The sequence below is a fragment of the Nothobranchius furzeri genome, chromosome 6, assembly GCF_043380555.1.
Source record: "Nothobranchius furzeri strain GRZ-AD chromosome 6, NfurGRZ-RIMD1, whole genome shotgun sequence".
Classification (NCBI taxonomy): Eukaryota; Metazoa; Chordata; class Actinopteri; order Cyprinodontiformes; family Nothobranchiidae; genus Nothobranchius; species Nothobranchius furzeri.
Window position 1 is genome coordinate 54,286,873 of NC_091746.1, and position 18,366 is coordinate 54,305,238.

The 18,366-nt window shown below is 41.9% G+C and overlaps 1 protein-coding gene across 3 annotated transcripts in view; it reads right to left on the reverse strand.

The window, feature by feature from the left end:
* Nucleotides 1–15,388, reverse strand: part of LOC107374167 (mediator complex subunit 13L) — a 142,793-nt gene extending 127,405 nt beyond the window's left edge. For all 3 annotated transcript variants that reach the window (XM_070552323.1, XM_070552324.1, XM_070552322.1), the window contains exon 1: nt 15,124–15,388. In XM_070552323.1, coding sequence (XP_070408424.1) covers nt 15,124–15,195 — 72 coding nt within the window. In that variant the 5' untranslated portion in view covers nt 15,196–15,388. The remainder of the gene's footprint in view (nt 1–15,123) is intronic.
* Nucleotides 15,389–18,366: the final 2,978 nt, after the last annotated feature.

The following is an 18,366-nucleotide window of genomic DNA, read 5'->3' on the forward strand; positions in this document are numbered from 1 at the left end:
TATGATACTAACAGCATCAACGCTCCCCCTTCATCAATTAACCCGCTGAAATCAAATTAACCCACAAGGAGTCGTACACTCCCCTCTGACATTCTGCTATGTAAACGAAGAGCAGTGCACTTTACTGCACTTGTGAGGCGGCGCAAGTGACACAAAAAGCAGCGACCATGTGAAGCCTTTGAGGGCAGCAGACACCAAACAGATGCCTTTTTCCTCCGCCTCCTGCAACCACCTTTAAAAGTCCCCACAAAACAAGGGATTGTCATTTGATCTGTTTTGCTGTGGCATCCAGCCCTGGGAGGTGAGCAAGCCAAGCGACCTAATTAGAGCGGTGAGAGTCCCTAGGGCTGAGTGACAGATAGAGCTGCCAATCACGTCACAGAAAGCCTCCACCAAGCCGCGACTTCTCACCTGACACAAAGGGAAGCAAAGAGGTAGGAAGGGGTGGGGGCGCCAGCGGGAGACAGCGTGCTGCCACCTCTGAAAGACAAGATCCCCAGCCACTTGGCTAACCCAGCAACACATATCTGCATTGAAGCGGTTGCTTACGCACCAGCTGAAGCGGTGGTCCTGTTTCGTTTCAATTATTCACATGAACATAACTAAACTCACGTGTGTTTCAAGGGTCTCCTGTGCGTGATTTTAGAGCTGCCAAGTCGCAAAAGGGGGAGAATTTGGGGCAGCAGTAGCTCAGGTGGTAGAGCGGTTTGACCCATCATCTGAGGATCATGGGTTCGATTCCAGCTCCTGCCAGGGTTATTCTGCTGTTGTGTCATTGGGCAAGACACTTCACCCAACTTGCCTGTGTTAGTGGTGGTCAGAGGGGCCGATGGCGCCAAATGGCAGACTCGCCTCTGTCAGACCACCCCAGGGCGGCTGTGGCTACAAAGTAGCTTACCATCACTGGCAGCGTGTGAATGTGAGAGTGTGTGAAAGCGTCTTTGAGTGTCCTGAAAAGAGCTATATAAGTTCAATGCATCATTATTGTTAATTTAGCAAAAACAAATAAATAAACACAAAGAAAGAAAGAAAACCGCCGAGAAACACTCAAGAAAAACAGAAGACACACGGAGAACTAAAGACAGTTGCTGGGCAACATACAACATCTGTAGGAATTCAGTAAGGTAGTCAAGTTTAGAGATTTCCGTCTCCAGGGTTACAGTAGAAATATAACATTAAACATACGTCTCTGTTTTCATACAGGGCTGTAAAATCACATGACTCCCTGGGTTAATTTGTCACCTTGCAGCTGGAATTCATGAGCTCTGATGAATATCTCTTTATGCAGCAGAATTAACGCAGTAAGGGAACTATTTAACTCGTATTTAGGCATATTCAGTCCAGTAATTGTGACAATTAGCACTGCATGGGAGCGTCTGAAATGGCCACAAGTAGTCTGATTGTTCATGAAATTGAGCAAATGGAGTCTGGAAAATATTTCATTTGGTTTGTAATTTCCTGCATTGATTTTCATTTGCAGGGATGTTATTTCAAGTCTATGAAAAAGCACCCAGCAGAAGTCATTATTTAGTTCTCCTTCCTTTAATACCGGATACAGTAAATATTAAAAAGGAAAAAAAAAACTAATAAGTTGCGTGAATAAGTGAGGATGTGTGCAGGACTTAGGCCATAAACCGAACATCCTCCACCGTCCCATCTAGGAAAATAAGGGCCCACACCTCCTCGTTTTAGCTAAAACATCCAGCTTATTGTGAAGCACGTTTATAGGCATGCCAAGCCTGTAGGTGGCAGTCACTTCTCAAACCTTTGCTGTCTTTGTCGAAAAAACGTTTCTTAGATGTGGAATATCTAGGTGGGCAATAACCGTCCTTAACGGCGTCCTTTAACTGTGGTCTTCTACATAGGGCAGTAATTGAGCTTGTAAAAATGAATTGTGTTGTGTTAAAATCAACAAGACACAACAGTTATTAACATTTTTCATACAATCGAATCTTTTTTACTAAGATTTTTATCCAAAGTTAAGTGATTTTCTTCAATAGCTTCAAGGCAAATTGATCTAAATACCCAAAACCAATTGTGTTACTAAAGTAGACCCTAAAAAATGCTAGAGGACGCCCTTCTTGCTATACTTACACTCAAGCATACTTGATTAAATGAAACATTTTGCTAAGAGAAGTCTTCCACTGGTCATTCCTTAACAGGTTTAAACTCGCAACCTGCTCCGCTGTTGTTTGTTCACTTGAAAAGAAGTCAGTCAGCCAGTTAGTGACTCTCTTTGCATCTTTGCTCCACTGTTCACCCTGGCACTCTACGTTCAGACAGTCACATCTGAAGAAGACTCTAACAAAACCTTTGTGCCTCACCACTGGACTGCAGCATCCGCATGAAGCAAGCCAGGACTGAAATTGAGCTGTACAAATTTTCATTAGCTTCTGAAAAATCATGAGCATCTGTCTAATTCATGGAGGGGAAAAAGCGCCGTTTGGCAGAGCGGGGAGAATCGATGCACCACAAACGATTGTAAATCAACAGTCTGTGCATAATGTGTTTGTTCTCATCAAGTAGCCATCCTGTTGGTTGCAGATAATCTCTCAATGGAAGATCAACACACGATAATTAGAATTTGCAACAGCGCAGCAGACATTATTGTTTTATCTACCCACTCTTGTTTTGTAGCACTGGCGCCCTTTAACTTAAGAGGGCTCTAACTGCCGTTGAATCCCAGCCAACCAGGGTATTGGCAAAGCTGTCTGGCTTGGAGAAAATATTTGCCCAGTCACAAGCAGGGTAATTTCTCCCAATGAGAACAAAAAAAGTCTCTTTGTCAATACACCTGCAGTCAGGAGAGGAGAGTGGAAACTAATCTCCCCGTGATGAAATTCATAGTTACTCCTGTATGATGATGCACAATGAAACCTGCAGCTTCATGAGTTCTGTTTCTGGAGTTTATCTACACATACGACACGATACTGGGCTCAGTGCAAAGGCAGTGAGGCAACAGATGCCTAAAGTGGTTTTAATCTGCTGTGAAAATCAGCAGCAATGAGCAAGTAATAAACATGCACAAATTTAAAGGATCTTTCAGTAAATAAGTAGGAATCAGCTCATTTACACTGTCATTTACAGAATTTTAGAATTTAAGAAATACACATTTTTCAGTAAGATGCATGTATGATGACCAATGTTTATTGGTTATTCCTTGCACATCCTCTACTTGTTCGTGAAACACCCATGTAGAACAAGAAATCAAAAAGATATTGTCCTTTCTGTGTGCTGCACAGTGGCACAGTGGTGAGCGATGTTGCCTTGCTGTAAGAAGGTCTTGGGTTCAAATCCTGGCCTAGGGTCTTTCTGCATGGAGTTTGCATGTTCTCCCTGTGCATGCGTGTGTTGCCCTGCGATGGACTGGCAATCTCTGCAACCAATCTAATGTAGATATGCTACATTAGACCCCAAAGCTGCCTATATTCAACAACAAGGTACATGTGGCTTTTGAATTCAAGGACACATTTAATATTTTTAAAATTAACTAAATTGCAGCCCTTTTCAGGTACTCTAAGGGTTTTTTGGAACATAATTTTGTGATATTTCAGCATCATAAAGAAGCATCACCAGATCAATAATGCAGTTACTCTCCATGCCAGCTAACTTTCCAGTGATCTCAGGCATTAGATGGCATCGGTACCGCCCATTCCTGCCAGTCCTTCCCCACACAGCCTTCTGTCGCCCTGCACACATACTACAACACCAGCAGGCACTAAGAATAGAACACAGCTGGCGCTGCAGGGCTTACATATTTCACGCTCAAGCCACCATGCTCCAAAATACTCCAGCCCATTCTGTCCCACTTCCAGCTCCGGGACCAGCGGTGCTTCCCTCTCACCTCCCCAACCCATCCCCCACCCCCTCCATCTTTGAACTGTTCTTCACCTCTGTGGCAGCGACTCTTGACAAGCTCGCTGCTCAGATAAGATTCATGACTTCGCTCCAGAGAATTCACTAGAAAAGAGATGTGTTGCAAAAGCAGAAGTGAGAAGATCCCGATCTTCCTGTTTCCTGAATGTACTCCACCCTGTTCCTACGAAGCTAACTCACTCATGCAGACTGTGTGTGTGTGTGTGCGCGTGCGTGCGTGTGTGTGTGTGTGTGTGTGTGTGTGTGTGTGTGTGTGTGTGTGTGTGTGTGTGTGTGTGTGTGTGTGTGTGTGTGTGTGTGTTCGTGTTTCTTAGTTGCACATTGTTTATATTGATGGGATGTTCTCTTATTGTGATGACAAGCTCCCACACCAGCGAGATGGACAGATCAGTGGGAGGTGCATCACATACACTCAAGGTGAAGCCAATGCTAGCTGTCTGAGCTAGGAGAGACCAAAGCCAAGAGCACAGGTTGGATGTGGAGGGTGGTGAAGGTGGAGGGGAGGCTGTTTAGTGAGAATCGACCAGATGGAGATACTCTGTAGGACATGCAGCTGAAGACAGGGATGATGCGAGCTCTGTTTTTCTCCTTACTACCACTGCTTAAACACGGCTCAAAGCTAAAAACTGTCAAGCACCAGCAGCTAATACTGAATACATCTAATGACACTGGAGAGAAAAAATTACAAAATGCAAAAATTACCCTATTAGGAGCTCATCTGTACCTGAAACAATGATATTAACTTGTCCTGCCCAATTAGGAAGCAAAGGGTTAAAAAAGATGCACCCTTTCTAAAGGAGCGCTTGTTCAGGTATTTGTAAAAGGCAAAGAGTCCACCTCCTTCATTTCTCTTGCTGTAGGACAAAAGAGCTGCCTCTTGGTCTCTGGTGGCCTAAACCCAGAGCGCATGTATAAAATAAATGAGAACCATTCTCACGGGAGGTTCTCCCGACATCATATTAGATGAACAAACTGACGACCCTCTCTAGAACAAGGAGTTCTTTTTTCAACCGTATTCCCTTTTATGTTGTGTTCTTTTCTCATCCCACACTTAGATTTATCATTTATATGTAAATAATATTAACACTTTGATCCAAGAAAACTGTTTCATCAGACATATTACTGTTGTAGATTAACTGAAGGACTATATGAGTGTTTATTTTGCATTGCACTGCAAAACTGTGATGACATTTAAATGATCTTTTCTTCCCTGCTACCAAGCACATTAGACAGTATTTTGCTACTGCGCTGACCTTCTACATATTTTCTTATGAATATCTGTGATTAATATGGTTTATACTTGGGTTAAGCGATTTACGCTCTATTTCATGACTTATTAATTAAAGAAACATAAAAATATGTAAGAGGGTCATACTTTGCGCTAAAGTAACATGAATTGTCTTTTTTTTCAGCGGCATGTCAAGGCGAGATGCAGCCCATTTTTAGTAAAATGTGTGATGCCATTGCCAATGTCAGTATTACTGTTTTAACTTTTAAATAAAAGATCAGCATTGCAGTTATTTTTTCATTCATAAGCTAATTTTAAAGGACATTTTTCTACCACTGCAAACGGGACAAAATCAAAGGCTGTGTCCAAATTCAGGAGTAGTATTCTTGTGAGGACTCATCCTACCTGGGCCACGCAGGCCGGGTCCTTCCTCGACCGTTTAGAGCAGCTGTAAATGTGAACGCTCAAGCCTTCACATTTGTCCTGTCTCTACCTCAGTGGAGGGACCTAGCGACTGTGACGGTGCTAAACAAAAGTCAAACCAACACTAAAGATTTTCCAACACTTCAAGCTATTGCATTCAAGGTGTGTTCCACATACTTTCCAGCTAACCCTTCAACATTACCATGGACAACCGAGAATCTACTCAAACATATTGCTTTCAGAGTGGTTTCAGTGACTCTTGGGGAAGAACCTTTACCAACTTCACATTTGAAAGTACTCTTTAGCCCTTTGCTAACCAGAAACCACACTTAACAGTTTTGTGGCACAGCTAGGTTCACTAGGGCCGTTTGTCAATACTCAAGGACACTAGTACGTACTTGTGCACTAGACAAGTATGTTCTGGGCAAGGACACCAGAAAGTCAGTTCTACTGAGTACAGGAGGACGAGGGCGGCATTTGGAACAGAATCATACTCAGTTGTGTCCTTGCAACAAGTGCTGCTTCTTGCTACAGTTAAACAATCAACCTTAAATAATAAAATAACTACGAAAATGTATTATATGTATTATATTTAGATCGAAAATATTAAAATATTAGCATTTCCCACTCTTTAACAAATAAAAAAAAAGTTTCGTTTCCATCAGAACAGACCTTCGGTGCTTTTATTTTGATAGTGGGTTAACTAATTAGCATTTTAAAGGATCTTGAAGAGTGAAACCCAAACACACACAGCAATATTTACAGCTTATGCACAATTATTTACAAAAAAAACTTTAGACTGTTTTATTTATATTTCTAATATAAAACATTATAGTTAATAGCTTTCCCCTCTGACGTTCACAGTTTAACAGTTTGCGACACAATGCACTGTGGGAAACTTTGCTGTCCCAAGTCCGCAAAACAATGCACTGATGCATCCTCGATACAATGGGCAGAGCAAGAACACATCTGGGAACTCTGAGCGACATTGCTGTTATGCATACTGAGGATTGGAACAGTCCTTGGCCCATCGTTGATGACGTTTCACAAGGACGTGAGTACACAAGTTCGGACAAGTACACATATTGAGAAACGACCCATGTCTACCTGCTTTACGGCTGTTAGCTATTTACTCTGCTAGCAGTTAGCTATTTCAGTTAGCCGACCATCAAAAAAAGCACAAAAGAAAGGAGAATAATTTAGCTTATTTTTGTTGTTGTTGGTTTCATGGCAGAGTCTGAAGTAAAAGTAAGAGAGTAAAGTGCTTTAAAGGTAGCCTAGTGAACTAGACAAAATTCTTGCCTTGCAAATTTTGGTCAAGGAATGCTCCATTGGAACCTCTGCAGCCCCTAGCAGCATCCTTCCAATTTGGACAGCCTTGTTGCTTCACTGTGGCTTAATCTGTCTTTTATGATGCAGCCCCTGGATTTGGACAAAGCCAAAGAGTCACACATTCACAGACAACTGCTAGCAATAACGCTACATTCCTTCGTAAACAGAAAGCCATGTTTAGGTCACAAATATGTTTTTGCATACATTAGCGTGAAATCTTATCCCATGAATGTTTGTGTGCACTTAACAGCTAACGCTAAAACTGAAAAACAACATGTAAGTTTCACCAGCTGCAGTTCCTCGGTGGCCACTTGAAAAGCATGTGAGTCCAAATTATCAACATATGCTTTATAAAGACAGACAAAGCAGCTCGGGTTTCATCTCTTGTTGAAAAGAGAAGCCTGAATATCCCGTTTATGAGCACAGCCATGCTATTTTAGAACCAGAGTTTGAAGAGTTGAATGTCCTTCCTACTCCATCTCACACAATCATGGTGTTTTTTAATACAAAAGTATTTACAAATGTATTTAATTGCATGAATGTATTTAATTGCATGAAGCTGATATACTGAAAATTGTTAATTAATGTCAGGTATTTTTCCTAATTCACTGAAAACTGCAGCTGTTAAGCCTCTTCCGAAGAATTGTAAACTAGATTCCTTAGTGATGAATAACTACAGACCAATGTCTAATCTGCCCTTCATTCGGAAAACTTTTGAAAAAGCAGTTATGATCCAGCTGAACAACTTCTTGGAGACAAACAACCTCCTGGATGGTTTTCAGTCTGGCTTTAGACAACACCACAGCACGGAGAGTGTACTGATTAAGTATTAAATGATATCCGTATTAATACAGATTCTGGCAAAACATCTGTTTTAGTGATGCTCAAACTCAGTGCAGCTTTTGATGCTGTGGACAACAACATCCTTTTTGATAGACTAATGAACTGGGTGGGACTTTGTGGTAAAGTCCATAGTTGATTTCCAATCATACCTCGCAGACAGGAGTTATGTTGTTTCCATTGGTAAACACAAATCAAAGCAAATCGCCCTGACATGTGGGGTCCCCCTAGGCTCGGTTCTTGGACCACTGATTTACAGTCTCTACATGCTCCCACTGGGCCAGGTCATTAACAATAACATTGCCTATCATAGTTATGCAGATGACACCCAGATCTACCTAGCTCTATCACCTAATGAATCTGGTCCCCTAGAATCAATCTGTCAGTGCCTAGAGCAAATCAATGACTGGATACAGTCAAGTTTTCTTTAGTTAAACAACGACAAGACTGAAGTTATTGTCTTTGGATATAAGAAGGATAGGAAGGAAGCTATTTCTCAACTGAGCTCCAAAGCAATAAAGACAAAGACTCAGGTTAGAAATCTTGGTGTTACCATTGATTCAGACCTGAGCTTCACTGGTCACATTAAGGCTACAACTATATCAGCGTTTTATCTTCTCCATCAATTAGCAAGACTCAGAGGTCTCATTTGAAAACAAGACCTCGAGAAACGAATTCATGCGGTCATCTCCAGCAGGCTGGACTATTGCAATGGTCTTCTATCTGGTCTTCTCAAAACAGCTGTAAAACAACTGCAGCATATTCAGAATGCTGCTGCTAGCATCTTAACAAGAACCAAAAGAACCAAGCACATCACCCCTGTTCTTAAACCCCTACGCTGGTTACCAGTAAGCCACAGAATCGACTTCAAAGTGCTTCTACTAGTTTATAAATCCCTCAATGGCATGGGGCAAAAGTACATGTTGTATCTACTTCTTATAAATGTGCCCAGCAGGTCTCTCAGATCCTTGGGAAACAGTCAGCTGGTAGAACCTCGGGTCAGAACCAAACAGGGTGAAGCTGCTTTTAGCTACTATGCTGCACACAGACGGAATCAGCTTCCTCATGACCTCAAATGCACCCCATCTCTAGTAACTTTTAAATCAAAATTTAAAACCTTCATGTATTCATCCACCTTTGAATAAAAGTTTGTTATGCAGCACTTTCTGCACTGTAACTGCTACCCTTTTGACTGTGCATTTTATCTGTTTGATAAATCAGAAATTTACGTTTCTTTGTTTGATTTACCGTGTTTGCTGTTCCTGCTTCTGTAAAGCACTTTGAATTGCCTTTGTGTTTGAAATGTGCTATACAAATAAAGCTGCCTTGTCTTGCCTTGCCAAATAAGGTAATTTAAGTGGAATTTTAATTTTTTTTAACAACAGATGCATGGTGGAACAGTTGGCAACACAGCTGTCTAACAGCAGGAAGTGTGCAGATTCAGATCACGGCTGTGGCCTTTCTGCAAGGAGACTGCATGTTTTCCCCATTCGTGTGTGGATTTCCTCCCACAGGTCAAAAACATGCACTTTTAGTTAATTAAGTGCACTGCTATATCCCAATTTATATGTAGCATTGGATAAAAGTAGGGATGTCATGAAATTAAAATGTATTATCAGCAATTATCTGTATCGGTTTGACACATTTCAATGACACAATATTTACATACCAGGCTCATTTGATACATAAAACTTTTCAGCTACTTCTCGTGCCACTCAAAATTTTAAACTATGTCAGATCCGAGGTAGAGTTTTTGAGATATTTTTGTTTGTTTGGCACAACATGTGAAGAAGTAGAAATTTTCCCTGCGCAGTGGGCTGGAGGCTAAATTAACATGGCACATTTTCTACTGCCTAACTTAAATTGAAGAAGTTGTCATATTTTGCCCAGATAGTGTTTAAAATGTAAGTATGCATGATATGAGGTATGTGATGTTAGTTAACTAAAATTATTTTTTGATCAGGATGGGGGCCCCACTTGGCATCTGTTTATATTTGTATTAGAAATTAACACTATATCTGTAAATCGATGAAAAGCTGATAATCAAACATCTCTAGATAAAATGGTTCACTAAATTAAAAATACATAAATATGCAACAGCAAGCTAACTACTAAACAAATAAGACCTGAATAAACAAGTTAACGATTGAAAAAAGAATATCCAAGATTTTGGCGGGGGGTTCTTTTTCCTCAAAGAAATCTCCCCATTACTTCTATTAAGGAGGCGGGGCTTAACATGTATACCAGAACCAGCCACTAGGGGGTGCTTGTTTTGGCTTCTAAAGCCTGATTTATACTTCTCCGTCTGTGTCGGGGCGGATACACGCACCACCATTATCCGTCATTTCGAGGGCTCTTCGACAGGTTCGTAAGGACAAACGGAGTCGAGCTCTCTTTTCTAAACAGAGACAGAGAATTGTGATTGGTCAGGACGCCGCTGTCATCAACAGCGCCGCCATTGCGTCCTCAAAAACAAAGAGAGCCGAAGATATTTAGCGGCAGACATGGAGTAGCTTGAAAGATACTTCGCGGAAAAACTCTAAAAATATGAACGGTTTATTCACCTGTGACTGGAGGAGTGAGAAGATTGTGCAAGGAGTGCAAGTGTTTAATTAGTGGACGGAAATGAGGGGAAACGTGGGTTTAGAGGTGGCGAGCACATGGGGGGGGGGGGGGGGGGGGGGGGATGAGGGACAAATTTGTCCGTGTTAAAAGTCTCTGAAAAACAATAAAACACAAAATAAGCACTATCTTGGACCAGATACATAACAGGATATCACAGAACACCACTACGCCCTCTGTTGCCCTGGCGGGGAATTGCTTTGCAACACTCCCCAGGAGACGGAGAAGTATGATGGCAAATTGTCTCCATCCGTGCGTGTCTCTCCCTCGTGGAGCTGACGGAGAAATATAAATTATGCTTAATTCAACAATGGGTGTCTTGTTTTAGCATACCACTTCTGCAGAAGTTTTGAAAGAACAACCAAAGAAATCTTAATATATATATTTATTTACTTTCTATTACCTTCTTAGTGGCCTATTGGTAAAGTAAGTGCCCTGAAACTGGGAGATTAAGGTTTAAATCCTGGTTGGGTCATACCAAAGACCTTAATAATGGAAACCCAAGGCCTCCCCGCTTGATATTCAGCATTAAGGGGTTGGACTGGGGAGTTAAACCACCAAATGGTTCCCGAGTGTAGCCACTGCTGCAGCTCACCGCTCCCCACGGGCATGGGCCAAATGTGGAGTTTAATTTCACCTGTGATGATGACAATGGAACTTAAACTTTAAAATAAGGCATTTGTAATTTTACCTAATTTAGTTTCATTTGGTTAAATTTCATTGGTATAAATTTATAAATCTCTGTAATGTTTTTACCAGTTTGTTTTACAGGTTTAGTAATAATTTTGTTATGATTTTATAATTAAATTGAACAGCACTTTGGTCAATGATGGTTTTTGTGAATGTGCTTCATTAATAAATTTGATTTGCTTTGACTTGCTGTTTTTCCAGCCTTTGGTCCAAATGCACTTCATGTTAAAACCCCCTGCTTTATAACATAAGTATCTTTTTTTTAGAGCTAGCAAACAAACACAGAATCTATTCCTTTGGTAATTACTGCAAACAAATGTATTTATCAAAAACACATTATGAAAATTTGGTGTGAAACCCCACTTCCCTTAATACTAAGAATCTCTGTTTAAATAATCATTGTGTATACTTGTGTTTTTGTGCAACATTTAGGATAAGCATAAATAACAATTCTCTAATACCAACATGCAACTTCCAACATTTGCCTACAGTTGATTTATTATTCGAGCTAAAGGCTAATTTAATCAAATGTACAGTTCCACAACTCAATTTGAGACTTGTTAATTCTTAAGTAAAACAGGACTTTGCAAGCCTAAACAAATTTCCCAGTGTAAAGTGTAAAAAATAGCCTTGCTGTAGGTCTCAACTCTTCAATATTGCATCAGCACAAACATAACAAGGTTCCTAATGTTTCCCAGGTCTGCATTAACTCCAAATGATTCATTGGCTCAGCAAATGCTGTGTCCGACCGCTGCCTCTTTCTCATCTCTAAGCATCCTTGCACTCTCTGCTACCATTAATAACAAGGAAATGCAAACAGGATGTATTAAAAAGGCACCACTCCTGATTACCTGCTTCTTCCTACAAGCCGCGGCCACTCACCTGCCATAAATCACCGCGCCGCCGCTATCTCCGCCCGGCCTCATCTTTGAGCACTTTATTTCCTCACCAGAAAGCGTGGCGTCATCGTTCTACGAGCGTGCTCTCTTGTCTGTGGAGATGCGGTTTTCGACTAATGAGCGCCTCTTAGTTGATCGCATTAGAGCTCTGTTTGAGGACACTTAATTACCAGTGTTACACCTCAGTCTAGAGGACACGAGGAGTCCCATAATTAAGGTCTCTGTGTTGTGTTGTGCGCAGACCTGCATCGCCGTGAGTCAGGATGCACTCATGGCTTCCAAAGTGTGGGTGCAAAAGACAGTATGTGTTGCATTTCTGATTCATGTGTCTGTGTGGGCATTGGGGTATTTTCCTCTCTTAGTGTAGCTACTCGTGTGTGTGTGTGTGTGTGTGTGTGTGTGTGTGTGTGTGTGTGTGTGTGTGTGTGTGTGTGTGTGTGTGTGTGTGTGTGTGTGTGTGTGTGTGTGTGTGTGTGTGTGTACGTGTGTGTGTGTACGTGCGTGTGTGTGTATGTGAGTACAATGTGGTCGGTGTTTGAAGTTTGTCTCCCGAGTCTGCGTGGTTTACAGTGTGCTCAGTATAAACACACACACACACACACACAGAGGCTTCCTGTGTTGAGAGGCCTTTAACTGTCTCCTCCTTGCCTTTCATAATCAGGCAGGGAGTCACTGTTAAAGGAACCTACGCAGTCCACAGAAAGATGTCTGTCTTCCCTTCCCCTCTCTCATTACGCTCTCCCTCCTTAATTCCCCCTCCCCTCCTCCTCCGTGCTCTGGCTCACTCTTTCACTCTCAGTTTCTCTCAAATAGGCTGAGGCTTGCAGTCAGGAAATGTACATCAGTCATAATACGTTCCTAAAATGAAAACAGATTCTGCTGCAGTCCTTCTCTGCTGAAAAGCCTCACTCTGTTTCTCCTCTCATTCTGTGCCCTTTCCCCCCTCCTTCATCATGCCAGCTCTGCTTTTTTTGCACCCCCTACACACACACATGCACACACTCACACTTACAAGGGTCTAGTTTGCTTTCTGTCACAGATGGTTGGTCGCCAGCGCAGGAGACAGTTGTTTTGTGGGTACTGCGATTGCAGCCATCCCAAGTATCCGACGCTGGCCACGCAGAGTGCACGACAGTAATCTGCCATGTCCCTTTAAAGTCCCACAGTATGAGCACTTATGCTTTCTAATAAGCTGTTTTTGTTTGTGTGTTTTGCTGTTGTGAGTTGCAATAACAGTGAGCAAATGAGAGGAACAAGGTCCGTGCATGCTTGAATGCTGTTAAACAGGCTGTCAGAGGAGAGCGCTCAACAGCTAGCCTGAAGACCTTTATCTATAACAACACAACCTTTGTTACTCACAGGAAAAGGTTAGGAAATTTCCCACCATGGAGCCTGTCTTCTTATCATTTATTAAGCTCAAACCCAAGAAATTAGCCTATTAACATATGTCCCTATCAACTAATGGTTTGTTAGAATCCAAAATATTTCTATTCTGCGGCTCTTTTTAATTACTAACCCAAATAAAATGTCAAAACCATCAGCGTTTTTTTGTTTTTAATTTAAAAAACTGCCATAATGATGAGAATATAAAGATTGTAATGTCTCTAACAAGTGTCCATGATCTAACGAGGGAAATTATGTTACAAATGCAATTATCTTCTAGTTTTCTCCTAGTGAAAAGAGGAATTAGGAGCTAAACCATATCAAACCACATTAGAACAGCAAAGATGCCAATTAGCCATGTGCTCTGTGCTGTTTTATTAGTAGCCTTGAGAAGTTTTTCCTTGCAAACAGTCAACGTCGCATGGAAGTGCAGAGTCCGTCAGTCCAGAGCGCGTCTGTAGGACGTCAGACTATCTCTGCACTTAGGAACAGGACTGAAATGAGAATCGTAGTTTAAAAACTAAGGTGTGAGCTGCTTCTGTTTTAAATAAACTCACTTTTAACAGAAAATCCTCTTTAACCGTTGAACCCAGCCCTATTTCCACATCCAAATGCATTTTAAATGAGCACGTTAGTGTCTTTATCTCTGTTTCATTTTTACAGGAATTGTGTGTGTGTGTGTGTGTGTGTGTGTGTGTGTGTGTGTGTGTGTGTGTGTGTGTGTGTGTGTGTGTGTGTGTGTGTGTGTGTGTGTGTGTGTGTGTGTGTGTGTGTGTGTCATTGCTTATTTGGACTACCCTGCAGGAACCCTGCCAGTTAGACCGCCGAAGCACTTGCCAGTCATAAATATTCTCAACAAGCCAGCTGATGGATGGTCTCTTTCACCCTCAGTTTGAAAGGGATGTTCATGATGGCCAATAAAGCCTCGGTGAGTGAATGAAAGCTTTTTTCCACGAGGGAATAGCCTCAGATGAGATGGTGACAGAGACACAATCACTGTTTTCTGTTGTTGTCAAGCTGAGAAAATTTAAGATGTCTGATACCGGAGAGCATGTGTCAGTGCACGGGAAACCACACAAGATCTATTTCTTCTCGCTCGTTCACCTTGGAGACTAGAATGAAACATTCATAGGAGCTTTCTCAAGCCCCCTGTGCCACAATTTGTGGCGGCGATTGGCGTAACATGGTCCACAACCTGCAGGATCACCTGAAAAGCCCTCAGGACCCCTATGTTGTTGTGGTTCTCAGCAGCCCTGCTTGCCTGAGCTCAGTGCATGCCTTTCCACTTGGCTGCCTGTTGTGGTAAGACAGTTAACTCGCTGATTGCAGGAGGAAAACTGTGAAAACACACTGCTCTGCCTCCTTCAACCTCAAAAGCGATGAGTTGTGCAAAAATGACACCGCATGTAGTGTGAAAAACGTGTTTTTTTCTCTGATTCTGTGAAAGGGCTGCTTCCGTCGTGTGCCTTGTTGATGCAAATCTTTGTTTCTTTTCTTTAGACACGATTTTCCAGTTGGCAAAATGAAGCATGCATTGTTATCCTATTTCACAAACGCGTGGACATTTGGCAATAAATTATCTTCTTGTAGCTGCTAAACTAGAGCATTTGGGAAAAGATAAATATAAATAGCAGCTATTGTTGATCCGCAGGTTTAGTGGTAATAGTGGCTTTATTTTGGTCTCCCACACCACTAACCCATGTTAATGATTGTCTAATAACAACATCAGCAATTGGTTCACCTTTGTACAGCAGACACACATTTAAGCGTGCCTCCCATGGGTCTTATGACTTGTCTATAGCTGCTGAGCATGATTTATTCATACCGTACCAGAGAGAAGATGTTGGAATGGCAGTCCTCAAGGCTTGCCCCGTTAGCCACCCAATTCGCCGTTGCAGTCATAATCGTCCGCCTTTGGGGTCGCCAGCGCAGGGCATGTCGAAATCCTACATCGGTATCTCAACACCGAGCAGGGGTGACAGATGGGTTCCCTTAAGAGTCAGGCTTCAAGATAAAAGACTCGGGAATGGGCGTATTCAGAGAGATGTGTACAGCGATGCATCCATTAAATCCAATTTTTTTTCTTCAAAAATACATATAAGATAATAAATGTTGATAAATCCGAGCGCGTGAGTGTGATGAGAGGGGATCACAACATTGGTCCAATCCAGGTCATTCCAAATCTGATCAACAAAACAGTATCCATTTCAATCCACACACACACACATAAACACACACAAGGAATGTGATCAGTTTCCAAATAATCCAAAAGGCAAAAATCCACAAATCCTCAAAAAATGGGGGTGAAATAAGCGTCAAAGTTGGAAACGATGGTTATTTCACGCAGGAAACGTGATTCCGTGTGCTCCACAAAGCTGATGCACCATTTGTGATAGTTTTCGAGCGCTATTTATAGCCGCCTTTCTTGCCACAACCGCTCCTCTCTCACACAATGTAAGCCAGTCTGGCTCACACAAACAGGCGCTGCTGCTGCATGCGAGCAGGAATATTTAATCCCTCTGTTGCTCCTGAATCAAACGCGCCGCAGACGATCCGCTAAAAAAGAAACACAACCTTCCCCCCTTCCTCCGCCTCCTCCTCCTTCCTCACGCTGCTCCCCTCCGTGGACAAAAAAATGAAACTCGAGCGGGTTTCCAGCAATAAATAACCCCGAATCATGAGTCAAAGGCAAGACGAAAAAAGTCTAACACTCCACCGAGCAGGAAAACGACAAAACAGGCTGTAGATGGAGGTTTGAAAAAATCCTTCCTTCCTTTCAGCTTACGAAACCTCCTCTCTCACGGCCACAAAAGCCTCAGTGTTGCAGAAAAAAATATCAGACAGGTTTTCTGGGTTTTTTCTTCCCCTTCAAGCAAAAGTGACCGTCCTCGTCTGGCGCCGATCCCAACACAAGGCGAATGTTGCATTCTGCAGACTGCTTCGGCCGAATCGCGTGCTCCTGCCTCTCGAGAAGCGGTCGGGTCGTTGTTGGTTTAAATCCTCCAGCATGTGCATGATTTCCTCAACCGCAGCGACTCCTTCCTCATTGTTTATCTGTCAGACAAGAGTGCGTTATTACACGGCTAGATGGGCGTGCGCGCAGCCTGGATGTGCCACCCTCAGTGTGAATCGGTGTGAATGCGTGTGTGTGTGTGTGTGTGTGTGTGTGTGTGTGTGTGTGTGTGTGTGTGTTTTACGCGAAGCGCTGAAGCCTCTTTTTTTTTTCCTTTTTGCGCACGATCGTCCAGCCCACCACGCATTGTAATGTAATGGCGGTCGGAAGCGCTCAACAGAGACTAGCCTTTCTGTTTGGCCAAGTTTGTTCTCACATGACCAAAGTGTGGGATTACATGTCTCTGATGTGAGGCTGGAGGGGAGGACACGGTGGAGACACTGTCCCCAACTTCCCAAATGTGTCCCTGATGTGTTTGTGGAGAACATTTTTTGTTTGTTTGTTTGTTTTCTATGACAAGATGGTGTCACTCTGATGATTACATAATGTAACTGTTCTCACAAACAGAGGGTGTGACAATAGAGGTCAGCCTGATTTACTGAGCTAATTCTGGGTTTCATAAGAGAGTCTAATCCATGTAGGTTAGCGCCACAAGAAAACGTAAAACATTAAATAAAAACACAGAAATAAAAAGTGTTTATTAAAATACCTTGCTATGTTTATTAATAAAGCACGTTTCAAAACAGCATGACAGCTGACCACAGAGCTGTACAGTATTAAAAAACTAAATAAATTAATTAATGAAAGACAAAATAAAAATTCTGATAAAAGAGAATGAACAATTTTTTATTTAAAAGAACATATTAAAGTAAAACAAGGCCCAGACTAAAAGCATAATAAAAAACATACTAAACAATTAACCCATGTCGGCAGGGAAATACCACAGAGGAAAATTACTAGACTTAAATATGAAGAAGTTTGAATTCAGGACCTTAAACTGAAAATGTATTTGATTTTTTTGCTTGTTTATTTTGTTTTTGATCTATAATTTTATTTTCCATTGGCTTTATAGGTTTCATTTGTTGACAATTAAAGCTACAATGGCTAATTTGGAACATAAAACATTTATTTCATGCCTCTTAACAACGGTCTAACATAGTATAAACATATTGTGAGGATTTAAGAAATAATAATAATAAAGTGATTTCTTGCATTTGTCCAAAAACGCCCATAATATCTTTCTGACCGAAAGCAACCATTTGACCATCCAGTTGGCGGTCTCGCCAAACTGCCGCACTTCGCTGGGTCCTCAACTCACAACGCACTCACGTATTTAGCAGTGGTGTTAGAGGTTCTTGGCTCATCAATGTCAGAGAAGGAGAAAAAGCTGGCTGTTACTTCACCTTTAGGACAAACTACCAGAGTCCCAAAAAGAAAAACACCATTTGAAGTCATGGACTACAAAAGATGGACTACAAAAGAAGTCAAGAACTACATACAATGACTAAAAAGGGGGTAGAAAACAGTGTTTGGCACTCTCTAGTTTGGTCCGACATTGTGGGTTACCAGTTCTGGCAGAAGCGTCTCAGGAAAAATACTCAAGGGGAGTGGTGATGTTCGGTGACTGTGTTTGCGTTCAAAACCTACTTTTCAATTCAATTCAATTTTATTTTATTTATATAGCGCCAAATCACGACAAGAGTAATCTCAAGGCACTTTCTAAACATTCCAATACAGGTCAGTTCATTAAGCCAATCAGAAAAATGTTTCCTATATAAGGAACCCAGCAAATTGCATCAAGTCACTGACTAGTGTCAGTGTCTTTACAGCAATCCTCATACTAAGCAAGCATATAGCGACAGTGGAGAGGAAAACTCCCTTTTAACAGGAAGAAACCTCCAGAGGATCCTGGCTCAGTATAAGCAGCCATTCACCACGACTCACTGGGGATCGAGAAGACAGAGCACACACACACACACACACACACACACACACACACACACACACACACACACACACACACACACACACACACACACACACACACACAAAAGAGTGCGTTATTACATGGCTAGATGGGCATTCTTGTTCTGTAGATTTTGTCTGGCGTGATTTAAGCT